The sequence below is a fragment of the Rosa rugosa genome, chromosome 6, assembly GCF_958449725.1.
Source record: "Rosa rugosa chromosome 6, drRosRugo1.1, whole genome shotgun sequence".
NCBI classification, from domain to species: Eukaryota; Viridiplantae; Streptophyta; class Magnoliopsida; order Rosales; family Rosaceae; genus Rosa; species Rosa rugosa.
In genome coordinates, this window is record NC_084825.1 from 9402082 (window position 1) to 9414824 (window position 12743).

The 12743-nt window shown below is 38.5% G+C and overlaps 1 protein-coding gene and 1 non-coding gene across 3 annotated transcripts; one reads left to right on the forward strand and one right to left on the reverse strand.

Moving 5' to 3' along the window:
- The first annotated feature begins 7485 nt into the window (after positions 1–7485).
- TRNAN-GUU (transfer RNA asparagine (anticodon GUU)) lies at positions 7486–7559 on the forward strand. Its single transcript has one exon. It is a non-coding gene; the product is annotated as a tRNA-Asn (tRNA).
- Positions 7560–8442: 883 nt separating this feature from the next.
- LOC133718585 (uncharacterized) lies at positions 8443–12285 on the reverse strand. Of its 2 annotated transcripts, XR_009850385.1 has the most exons (4): positions 11980–12285; positions 11789–11892; positions 10753–10850; positions 8443–9919 (listed from the first exon to the last, which is right to left on the reverse strand). XR_009850385.1 is itself a non-coding variant. In XM_062145452.1 (3 exons), exons 2-3 carry the CDS (start codon positions 11834–11836, stop codon positions 9485–9487), a joined length of 483 nt encoding a protein of 160 aa, XP_062001436.1. In that variant the 5' UTR covers positions 11837–11892; positions 11980–12285; the 3' UTR covers positions 8443–9484. The 2 variants fall into 2 exon arrangements, 1 of the variants encoding a protein (XP_062001436.1); XM_062145452.1 differs by lacking the exon at positions 10753–10850.
- Between the last annotated feature and the right edge of the window lie 458 nt (positions 12286–12743).

The following is a 12743-nucleotide window of genomic DNA, read 5'->3' on the forward strand; positions in this document are numbered from 1 at the left end:
TTGAGATAAGTGGTACTTAAGCGAGCCTTGCTCCACCGACATCTCTCTACTCACCTGGTCACATTTGCATTGGAATTACTAAAAGGAGTTGGATGACCGCCATTGTTTTGCATTAGCTAGTCTATTGGATTAGATTTTCTTTGGTCAAAGAAACGATGTTGTAATTCCGTTTGGCTTATTAATAAAAGTTGAGTTCTTTTCTTTATGACTCCTTTTTAATTACGAGCTTTTCTTTTAGGAATGGATGAACTACAATGTCTTGCGGATAGTGCGACTACGCACACCATTCTACGACATAGGCAATTATTCTTATAGATGTTGCCTACATATTCCTCTATGACTACAATGGCAGGGCCATCAGGTTTAGTTCAAGGACATGGAATGACCTAATTCCTATTGCCAAATGGCATCTTGATTAAAGTCGCAGAAGCTCTCTACGCTCCTAACGCAAATCGAACCTTATTGAGCTTTAAGGATATAAGAGCCAACAGATTCCATGCAGAAACGCATAATGAGAACAGAAAAGAGTTCCTTTGTATTACCTCTAATGATTGCGGACGGAAGCGCATCTTAGAGAAGCTTATGTGTCAATCTAGTGGACTTTATGTCACTACAATTCGACCAATTGAATCCAATAATGTGATAAGAGACGATCTCTTGGATTCTGACACATATTGGCTTTGGCATGACTGACTAGGACATCTTGGTCGTGATATGATGATCCGTATACTAAAGACTTCACACGGACATCCATTCTTCAGAGTGAGAAGAAGCAAGAATCGAAAATTGATTCCCGGACTTGGCAAGACAGCAACAACTGCAGCCTCTGGCGCTGCTGTTGTCTTGGGCCGCCGTAGGGCCACCCATATCCCTCGTGATGACACCATAAATGGCATCAACCATGAGCATGACGCCATGGTTGTTCCTCCCAATGGCCATGACGCCATACATACTAATTCCCATGGCTCCAATGCCATGATGGGAGATGTAGTCACACATTTTGCTTCTAATAGCGCTACAGACGCTCAGGCCCAACCAAAATCCTCATTGGTTACTTCTAAGGCCCCTCGCTCATTTTGCAAAGCATGTTCATTTGGGAAATTAGAACCGAGACCGTCCTACGCAAAGGATCCTAAAATACTCATTTCGTTCTTACAGAGAATCCAAGGGGATATCTGTGGACCAATTTAACCATCATGCGAACCTTTTAAATACTTTATAGTATTGATTGATGCGTCGACAAGCTGGTCACATGTCGCGCTGTTGCCCACTCGAAATGCTGCTTATGCTAAACTCCTTGCCCAGATCATCCGTCTACGGGCTCACTACCCTGACCATCCAATTAAGTCAATTCGAGTTGAAAACATAAAATGACTATTGAATGTCACTGGGGATTGATGTAGAGCATCCAGTTCCCCATGTTCATACCCAAAATGGTCTCGCGGAAGCTGCTATCAAACGACTACAAATGATAGCACGGACATTGGTTATGCGCACCAGTCTCCCTGTTTTCGCTTGGGGATATGCAATACTGCATGCAACGACGCTAATTCGTCTACGACCCACTGCAACCCAATCTTACTCTGCGTTATAGCTAGTGACTGGGTACGAGCCTGATATCTTGCACTTACGCATTTTTGGGTGTGCTATTTATGTGCCTATTACACCACCACAGCGTACTAAGATGGGTCCTCAACGACGAATGGGCATCTATGTTGGCTACGAATCTCCAACTATCGTCCGCTATCGACAGGCGATCTCTTTACCGCTAGATTTGCAGATTGTCACTTTGATGAGACAGTCTTCCCGTCGTTAGGTGGAGATAAGAACACAGCTGTTCAACAGGAACGACAGGAATTGTCATGGTCTGTCCCCACTATGTCTCATCTCGATCCCCGTATCGTACAGTCCAAACTCAAAGTGCGACGAATAATCGAGCTCTAGAACGTAGCAGACACTCTACCTGATGCGTTTTCTGATGTTGCCAAAGTGACGAGATCACACATACCTGCTGCAAATGTGCCTGCAAGGATCGATGTCCCAAATACTGGACATCACGCTACTCATGTGACACCAGGAGATGGCGCCATTGCCCAGAAAGACAATGATGTGGCGTTTATGGCCACAGGTCCCGCAAGAAAACGCGGTAGACCAATTGGTTCGAAGGATCTCGCCCTAGAAAGAGAGTGAAGAGGCACAAACAAATCCTTTGATCATCGATACTCAAAATCCGTCCCATGAGAATGTTCTGGATTATGGTTATGTCCAAGAGATAGACATCATTGGGGGACGCCTCAATGTCAGATTCTATCCCTGAGAACGTAGAGATCTCTGTGAATTATACTAGTGTACATGGGACGTGGGAGAGAAGCTCCATCATCATTGATGATGTATTCGCGTATTCAGTGGCGCATGAGATTATTGAGATCGATGACATCGAACCACGCTCCGTTGATGAATGCCAACATAGAGTGGATTGGCCAAAATGGAAAGATGCGATCCAGGCAGAACTTGATTCTTTAGTGAAAAGAAAGGTATTTGGAAAATTTGTGCCAATACCACCCAACACCAAACCAGTTGGTCACAAATGGGTATTCATTAGAAAGCGTAATGAGAAAAATGAGATTGTAAGGTACAAAGCTCGCCTTGTGGTGCAAGGCTTCTCACAACATCCTAGAATCGACTACGAGGAGACCAATTCTCCCATAATGGACGTCATTACGTTCCGCTACCTTGTCAGTTTGGTAGTTTCCGAAAAACTGAACATGCAGCTTATGGATGTGGTTACTGCGTATCTATATGGGGATCTAGATACAGAGATATACACGAAGATTCCAGATGGAATTCAATTATCCAAATCAAGTGGCTCTAAACCACGGAGCGCATTTGCTATAAGATTGAAACGCTCACTATATGGATTGAAACAATCCGGACGGATGTGGTATAACCGTCTAAGAGATTACTTGATTGGAAAGGGATATGTCAACAATGAACTATGCCCATGAGTGTTCATAAAAAGGACAAGTTCCGGATTTGCAATAGTAGCGGTTTATGTCGATGACATGAATATAATTGTCACCCTGAAAGAGTTGAGGGAAACCGCTGAACACTTGAAATCCGAGTTTGAGATGAAAGATCTTGGGAAAACACGGTTTTGTCTCGGTTTGGAACTTGAGCACCGTGAAGATGGTATCCTGATTCATCAATCAGCTTATACCCTAAAGATGCTTAGGCGTTTCAACACTGACAAGATTAAGCCTTTAAGCACCCCCAATGATCGTCCGTAGTCTTGATCTAAAGAAGGATCCATTTCGTCCAAAAGATGACGACGAAGAAGTGCTAGAGGCAGAAGTGCCCTATCTAAGTGCAATAGGCGCATTATTATACTTAGCACAATGCACAAGACCAGACATCTCATTCGCTGTGAACTTGCTAGCTAGATATAGCTCTGCACCAACACAACGCCATTGAACTAGCATTAAAGATATCTTTCGATACCTAAGTGGTACGATTGATATGGGCTTGTTCTATCCCTACAGAGAGAAGATGTATTCGGACCCATCAAGTGCCAAGGACGCCATACATAGTGGATTGCGTCCCCTTTCCCCATCCCAAAACGATATAAGTGTTTTAGAAGCTTTTGCTGATGCTGGGTACCTCTCTGACCCACACAAAGGTCGCTCCCAAACTGGCTATGTATTCTCCATGGGAAAGACTGCGATATCTTGGAGGTCTACAAAGCAGACCTCAGTCGCTACCTCTTCTAATCATGCAGAGATTATTGCTCTTCACAAAGCAGTTTGTGAATGTATATGGCTACGATCCATAGTTACGCATGTTCGAAGTAATTGTGGTATGAAGTCTACCACAGATGAGCCAACGTGCATTTATGAGGATAATGCTGCTTGCATTGAGCAAATGAAGCAAGGCTACATCAAAGGCGATAACACCAAGCATATCACACAAATTCTTCTACAATCAGCAACAACAGAAGCTCCTCAAGATCAAAGTGAACCAGGTTCGATCTGAGGACAATGTGGAGGACTTGTTTATTAAGTCATTGCCAAAATCCACGTTCGAGAAACATATGGCAAGGATTGGCTTGCGGAAATTATCTGAACTCCCATGATCGTAGTCATCAAGGGGAGGCGCAGACATCAGGGGAGATGTCTACATGTTCACCTCGAAACGTGAAGGTTGTGTTGTGCTCTTTTTCTCCTTCGACCGAGGTTATTTTTGTCCCACTGGGTTTTTGTTAGGCAACGAGAGAAGCACCGCGTTTGGGCAACACAAGGGGGAGTGTTTAAGTAAATCTCTATTATGTGTTTGGCCCAAACTGTAGGTTACTTGACCTAGTGGTAATAGGGTTACATTAGAAGGATCTAGATTCCTATTCAATGTATGATTACTTTCCTTGTATGATTTGGATTCTATGCATTGTAATCCTCTATATAAAGAGGCCCCTATTATCAATGAGAATACACAGCAAATTCCTCTCAATTTCAGTTTCTCTACAACAATCTTCACATTATCAGTTCAGTGAGCTGTGACTTTTTAAAGTTTATATAGATATCGGTGAGCTGTGACATGTTAATTACTTAGAATAACTGATAATGATAATGTGAAGATTACATATTCTAATCTCACTAACACGGTCGGATAGATGAGATGAGGAGAAAAATTGTTATTAATTTGTACTAAAAAAAAAAGTTAATATAATGGAAACTTTTTGATTTTTTTTTTTTTTTGAAATGGGCCTGGTCCGGCTGCCCTCAAGCCTTGATTAAAGAAATTGCAGAATACAAGGGGGGGACGTAGAGCCTGAACCCCAAATTACAATAAGCATAGAGAGAACATCCTAGAATAAAACCCGGATTCTCCACAAAATCTATATATTCTAACAAGCACCAATTAGCAAAGAGTGCACGAATGACTACTCTATTTGCTTTGACATAGCGGTGACATACCGGAAAGAGAACTCTATTACGAATAAGCATAATTACCTGCTTTAGCACAGCTTTCCCACTAGGATAACCGAAAGTCTTCCACCTTTAAGAATTGACCACTTGATTGGTGAACTACAAATCTGCAATAGGGAAATTATAAGATTGCAAAGCATTTCCATATGATCCAACGTTGATTAAGGTTCAACTAAAAGGTGCTTAATCATGCTTTGTCAATTTTTTTTTTTTTGATAATGACCTAACGTCATAATTATCATTAAATAGTACAATCCTCGTCAACAACATTGTTAACTAGATTATCGGTGCGGTTTATCTATTGAAAGCTCTTCCACAACTTTTTTCTCAGGCACTTTAAAAAAAAAAAAAACAATTCTTAGATTCACCCCTATTGTCGATTAGCATACTTTTACGTAATAAATTTATAATCCAACGGTCCATATCTTAAATTAACTTTTAAAGATAATCTCTGTAAAAAATCAATCTAATAAGAAATCATTTAATTATCTAACTGAATCAAACAAATGGATGGTTCTAACAACATTTACTACTATTATGATGAACCGTCCATATATTTCATAGAAATGAATAACTAATTGTCCTTCAAAAAATAGATTTTAACTTTGTTAGGACTGATTGAGCTCTTGTTCACCTTAACTGATATTCGCCTTACACATTTTATAATCCCATCTTATAATTCGAACAGTTTGTTCTTTAAATGACTATAGATGATGATTCAAACTAAAGATTGTTTGGTCCTCAACAATGGGTCGGGTAGGATAAAAAGACAAAAAGTTTAGTCATTTATATCACCGGAAATACAAATTCTTTTTCAATGACTCACAAATTTTCATGATGAACCGTCATTTCTTCATACAAAAAAATTTGCATATCTCGGATTTGATTAATGTCTATATAGATAGTCTTTCAATGGTAACATTGAAAATAATACATTCTGATAATTATATATGTAGGTGAGAAGTCCTTAATCATTTTTTTTTTTTGAGCGCAAGACGACCGACTATATTAATGAAACCAAGAGAATTACATTAGGTACAGAGGAGATCCTCCAGTATTGTGGGAACAGATCCACACCACGAGAGTGCCAAACCTGTGCCTAGAGCACATTTGGCCAGCTTATGAGCTAAAACATTAGCATCCCTACCTACATGAGTAAAGCGGCAGTTCTGGAAGAACAAAAGAGCATGGGAGATATCATCTGCCAACCTACCAAACTCCGAAGTATCTTCCCCATCAGCTTGAATAGCATTAACTAGCTGCAGGCAGTCAGTTTCAAACACAACCGGAGCCAAACTGAACTGCTCCACCAAACGACAAGCAAGCCGCCCAGCAAAAGCTTCAACCAAAGCAGCGGAGAGAGCTACACCTATCCTAGCACAAGCCCCAGCAACAGTCCTTCCCAGCAACAGTCCTTAATAATAAAGAGAACGATATTCTTTCAAAAAAAAAAAAGAGAACGATATCCACTTGAAAATTGTATCAGTTTTTTTAGATGATACATTGCTCATTTTAATTCGTGCATGATGTATGCCACTTTTCAAGAAGAATTCATTTTCAGATATTTAATGTTTTGTTTTGTTTTTATTTATTTATTTTATATATATATATATATATATATATTTTTAAGTTCTTAGCAAGTCTACCTCCTCTTTTCTTCTCTGTTTGTCATTAGTTTGATGGGTAAAGCTATGGTATGTTAACATTTCTCATACATCAACTATTTTTACCACTTTAAGGACTCATGTTACCACTTTGAGGACTAATATTACTATTTTGAGGACTCATATGGTAAACTAAGAAAATTTACCACTTTAAGGGCTCATGTTACCACTTTGAGGACTAATATTACTATTTTGAGGACTCATGTGGTAACTAAGAAAATTTACCACTTTAAGGACTCATGTTACCACTTTGAGGACTAATATTACTATTTTGAGGACTCAAATTACCACTTTTAAGGCAATTGTATGCATGTCATACGTTAACATTTTGTAGAATTTTCCTAGTTTGATTATCTCTTTAATCAAGATATATTTCGTCAAAAAACTTAACACTAACCCAATATAGCGTTTGGTGAGCTTTCTTAAACTCTTTGATTTACAAAGGTGAAGTCGTTGAATCCCTGACTAAAGCGGATCTTTTTTATTGATACAGTTTGAACTGTTTCCCTAATTTTGCAATTTGGATGTGTTTTCCCTAGAGCCATGAAAACATTTTTAACTTTTAATTAGGTTCATATTAAATTGTTTAAAGATTTCATGCAGAGTGAAATTTAGGCAAACTTATCAGAATATTAGGCGTAGAGAAAGTATTACTGGGGAAAAAATTTATGCTCCGATTTATATATGAAGTGAAAAGAAAAGAAAAAACATAAAATACTGTTTTAAGGAGTGCTTTGTGGAAATAAAAAAATTTAAAAAAACAAAGCTGGTCGTATGTTCTGTGTAATAGCAAATAAAAGAGGTTAATTAAATAAACTATTGTAAAGTCATCTAGAATAAATGCTGGAATAGCTCAGCTGGTTAGAGCGTGTGGCTGTTAACCACAAGGTCGGAGGTTCGAACCCTCCTTCTAGCGCAATATTTTTTTTTTTTTGTTTTGTAAAACTTTTGATATTTCCTTCATTTCCCCTATATAATTGATTTTTTTATTTGATATTTTGAAATTAGCGATATTAGCCGTTGAGAATGAAATATGAAATTTCTTTATTTTCCACTGGTTACTACCTTGTGGTTTAGGTTCAAAATCAATTCAGTCCTTAGACTTCTAATTTCATCAAAAACACCCCTGTACTTTCAATTTTGATCTAATAGGTCCAATTCATTAATATTCTGTTATGAGTTCAAGTTATAGTTAAATTATTTGTTGAAAAACTATTTATTTGATAGATTTCTAATAGTGGGACTCACTCCAAAATTGACTATCCAGGTCACCTCAACACCACATCATAAAACATAGGCCATATATGAGCTACGTCTGTTTGGACCCAAAATAAGCATTTTGGCCTGACAAGGCACGTCTTGGAGAAATTGAGCCAATGTCAGTGGCTCAAGCTATATATTGTCAACAAGTTCGAAATATATATTTAGAGGCTAAATAAAGCCTATTATGGAAGCATGGAAGCATGAAAAGTCAACTTTAGCACATTTTCCTACTTCGGCTAGGAGAAACCGAGCTAAACAAGGAAGGAGGGGCGGCAGACTGACCAAATGAACTTGAAATGAGCTAAAACTCTGCAGATCCATTCTAGACAGCCCAAGGATAATTTCTTATGAAGAGTGCCAGAGATTGTTTTGAGTGTAAGGGCTTCAAACAATCAGTCCAATTTTCTATAGAAGCAAAACTGGAAAACTGGACCTGTAAGAGGTCCAGCAGCATTTCCAGCCCAACCGCATGGAATAAAGCTCTGAAAATTTTTCAGGATGATCTACACTCATAGTGGAAAATGTTTTATGAAGAAGTCGAAGGCTCATTCTGAAGTCTTGTTGGAGAAATAATTGAAGGAATAAAGGGGCAGAAACTGACCTAAAACCAGCTCAATATTCACATGTTCATGTTTCCTACCCACATGAAGAAAGCTAGATGCTTTTCTTCTTTTCCTTGGATATATTTTTCAAGACAATCTCTTTAATAGATCATCATCACTTCCATGTTTCTACACCTTCATGCTTTGCTTTCATTTCATCATTTCTCTATCTTTTCCATATTTTACAAATCACTTTCATACTCCACTTTCATTATTTTTCTTCCACTCATCATTTCACTCTTCTTTTTCTTCCCTATATAAACACCTTCTCCTCTCATTCTAAGAGACACATTCACAACACAACATCAAACATCTCTAAGATGATCTAAGTTTTCTCTAGAGCAACCTCTCTAAGAGCAACTCCTCTCCTTCTCTTTCTCTTACCGGTGATCACACTCCTAGTCCTAGTCTTCTCAGAAGCCGACTTTCAGTGCCACCAAACCCTCTGTCAACGTGCTTCGGTCCTAGTCTCCTCGGGAGCCGACGGTAGTGCCGCGACCACAACGGTTACAGAACCAGCCAAGCAAGGGTAACGCCCTAGCAACCCAGCCAAGCTAAAGTCACGCTTTAGCAAGATCTCAATACTTCCCGGTGATTTCGCTCTGCTCAATCTGCAATATTGAGTATCGACTTGTGAACAAGAAGAAACTTCAGCAAAGTCCTCACCACGAGGCACAAAGAATCCCACGACGAGGTTGGTGCTCTCCTCGTCTACAATCGCTTGATAGAAGTCAGGTCAAGGGACACCCCCGACGACCGCACCCGAACGGTGCTGGCACGCCCGCGCAAGAAAAGAGACTGTTGACCAGCTGCAACAAAATTGGAGCCAAACAACGTCAACAAGTTAAATGACTCAATTGTCGGAAGACTAACAAATTGGACCTATTAGATCAAAATTGAAAGTGCATGGGTGTTCTTGATGAAATTAGAAGTTTAGGGACTGAATTGATTTTAGACCCAAACTACAGGGTAGTAGTCAGTATTTAGCCCTTTCCATTAACACATCTTTCCATGATGGTATCGAGATTGGAATCTTCATGCGAGCTAAAACTTCAATATATGACTGCATCTCTTTTCCGACTTTTCCTATGTGTTGCCCTTTCTGGTTAAACGGTACAGTCATTCTTTTTCCAATAATCTTCCGCCTAACAATGCGACACATTTTTACACAACCTCGTTTAAGCAATCTTAGTCCTGCTCTTCTCGCAACTGTTGAACCCTTTGATTTACTTGGTCGTTTCAATGACAACTTTGATGCAGTTTTTTTTGAAGCCATTGTTCCCCTTGATGATGATCCATTTGATTGCTTAGTATTAGTAGATTTGCTTGTCCTTCTCAGCTGGATTTCCCTCATTCTTTTTGCCATTGCTAGTGCTTGAGAGGAAGCTTTTCGTGTCGAAGGTGCCATTATCTGCAAACACAAAACCAAATACATTCAGCTTTTCACTTCTAATATTTCAAAGATCTCAAGAAATCTGCAAATATAAAACGATTCAAATCAAAACCAATCAGAATCAAATTCTTATTTGTTTAAATAGCAAGAACAACAACTAATAAGTTCTAATTGCAAATATAAAACAATTTCAACTCTTAATGTTCAAATCATTTTGGGAGAAAATCATGTCAATCATCATGGCCCATGGTCCAATTATTCAATAGTGTAGTTATCAGTAAAGACAAGCATCATCAGAAATCTCATATAAGTAGTAGCTCTTCTCTGGGAAATAATATAATAGCTGACGACTATTTCCTCTCAACAATGCAAATTTACCAGAACCAAAATGTGGTAAGAAATGAAACTAAAATGTTTTCAAGCCAAATTCTACATACAATAATGTAACTACAAGTTGGCAGAGCAGGCATATCTGTGCATATTGACATTTCAGTGTGAATCATTTAGAAAAATATAGTAATGTAACCAGGCCCTTGTTTGAATCGGTCGATGAAATGCCATAGTGCATGTTGAAAAGTTCTTGAAGAGATATCAAAATACCATTTGATATTCCAACTGGGCAACAAAGAAATGTTTTCAAGACTTTCCAGCTAGCGTGTGAACATTTAATGTAGCTAACACACACACACACACACATATACATAGCAGCCCAAAGGCAATTTATGGACCCCAAGAGTGCTTATCAGTCTCACATAAAGTCTTCTAACCTGACATTCATCTAAGAAGTTGAACAAGAATTGTCATTGAAAAAAGAAAAAGAAACTTGAAGTCAATGTTTAAGAACTCATCACTTTAGTGAATAGGTAAGAGGAAAACGGAGACCAGCCTATGTCCGCTTGGCCATGTTGCAGACAATGAAGAGTCAATCTCCTTGTAAACCACTATGCAGCTGTTTGGATGCACAAATACAAAGAAGAAAATTACAACAAAATAAAGTATATAGACAAAGGCTCAAAATGAGTTAACCACATCAGATTGGATATATTACTGAGTACCAGACATCAGTTCCTAAAATACTAGACTTTGTATATTGAATCTAAAATCGTGGTATATGTGGTAAATTACGCTTCAAAATCATGAAGAATAAGAAATGTTTATGGGAACCGATGTCTGTAACAATATCAGTCATCGGTTCTTAAATCAATAACGATGTTAAAACGCAAACTTGTGTTGTATAATCTATATTTCTTTAAGTATTAAATACAATAGAATGTGGGTTTAACAATAGTAAAACATGCAAGTTTGTTATCATTTAAACCTATTTACATCGATTTATAATGAGGAACCGATGTCTAAACGAATACTAGACATCGGCTAAAAACCGATGTCTGGATTTTCCGGATCTTTCTCATCACCCACAAAGACATCGGTCGGGTTTTTGTTTCTCATCGATTTTTGGCCGATGTCTGGGGTCATAATTCTAGTAGTGATAGAAGAAACTGCAGTGTGAATTCATATTGTCGATCCCATGCATTTTCTGTCATATTGTAATTCGATAGAACTTTAATACATAGTAAGGAAGGCTGATTCTCAATTTGACTAATAATCATATATAATACTCGAACACTTTTTCTTCCAACATCTGCTTTCTTTTTTTGATATATATATATATATGACTTCTAGAGGTTATTCTGTTCAAGGTTTCTAACTTTCTACTCTAAGAGGCACCACCAGAAAACATAATTATATGACTTCCCGATTGAAAACACATATTTAAACACTTTTTTACGGATAACTACATCAGGTATAGACCCAGTAAATATCTTGTGAACTTCCAATCAATAATGAACAAAAATTTACTGCTAAGAACAGGAAGATTTTACCAACCTTGAAGACGCTGAAATAGAGAGCACGATTTTTGCAAGATCGAATCATGGAAAGTGCCTCTTTGCACTTAATCGCGTCCTCGTCTCCGGGAGCAATCAATAGAACTGCAATTAGGTTTTCAAAAACAATCAAAATCGCGAAACACAATCGGAAATTTTAGAAATTGGAGAATTAAAGGGTCGAAATTGGACCTTCATCTGCGACTTTGACAGCTTTCTCGAACTCCAGTTGCTCCTATTTTGCACTAGAGTCTCCTCTCTCTGCTTCAATCGTTGCCTAAGTGGGTCTGCAAGTAGTTTGCCGATCTCTTCCTTCTTCGTTTCTCTCCTTACTTCTGCAAATTACATGTTGTGCCTTGCTGTATCGGAGGTTGAAGTAAGAAAAACCCATTGAGAGTGAGAGTGAATGAGAGTGAGGGCGAGGCTGAGAGGCTCGATGAGAGTGAGAGGGTGAGAGGGATTGAGGGTGAGAGCGATGGTGAGTTAGAGTGAGGCTGAGAGCGATGGTGAGTGAGTGAGAGACTGAGAACGATTTGGGAGGGAGAGTGAACTAAATTTTTAGCTAAGGGAGGGAACACGGGTTTTTCACAAAGGCTAGGTTATTTTGAGTGAAAAAAATTAAATGTAAATTAATTTTTGTTTGTTTTTTTTTTCGTTTTTCAGACAATAGATGTCCTTGTTAGTGTTGTCTGAAATCTCTCAAATTTATCAAACGACGATGTGTTGGATGAGCAGATCGTGAGAAGACAGGTATAAAAAAATATGTCGTCTGACTAACTCAGACGACAGCAAAAACTCATGTGTCGTGCGATTAAGTTATTCTAGTAGTGTGTGCAGGCTAATGGAAGGATAGTCAATATATTGTTTTGTTTCTAGAAGACACGGAGTTATTTTTTGTCTATAAATTTGCTAAGAGCGAGCTCAAATTTGATTTGTAGTGAGTTGCATTGCTTGAT

Coding starts and splice junctions, on each gene's coding strand:
- LOC133718585 (XM_062145452.1), bottom strand. CDS start 11,836: ATGATTCGATCTTGCAAAAATCGTGCTCTCTATTTCAGCGTCTTCAAG. Junction 9,920..11,788: donor TCTATTTCAGCGTCTTCAAG/GTTGGTAAAATC, acceptor TTGTGTTTGCAG/ATAATGGCACCTTCGACACG.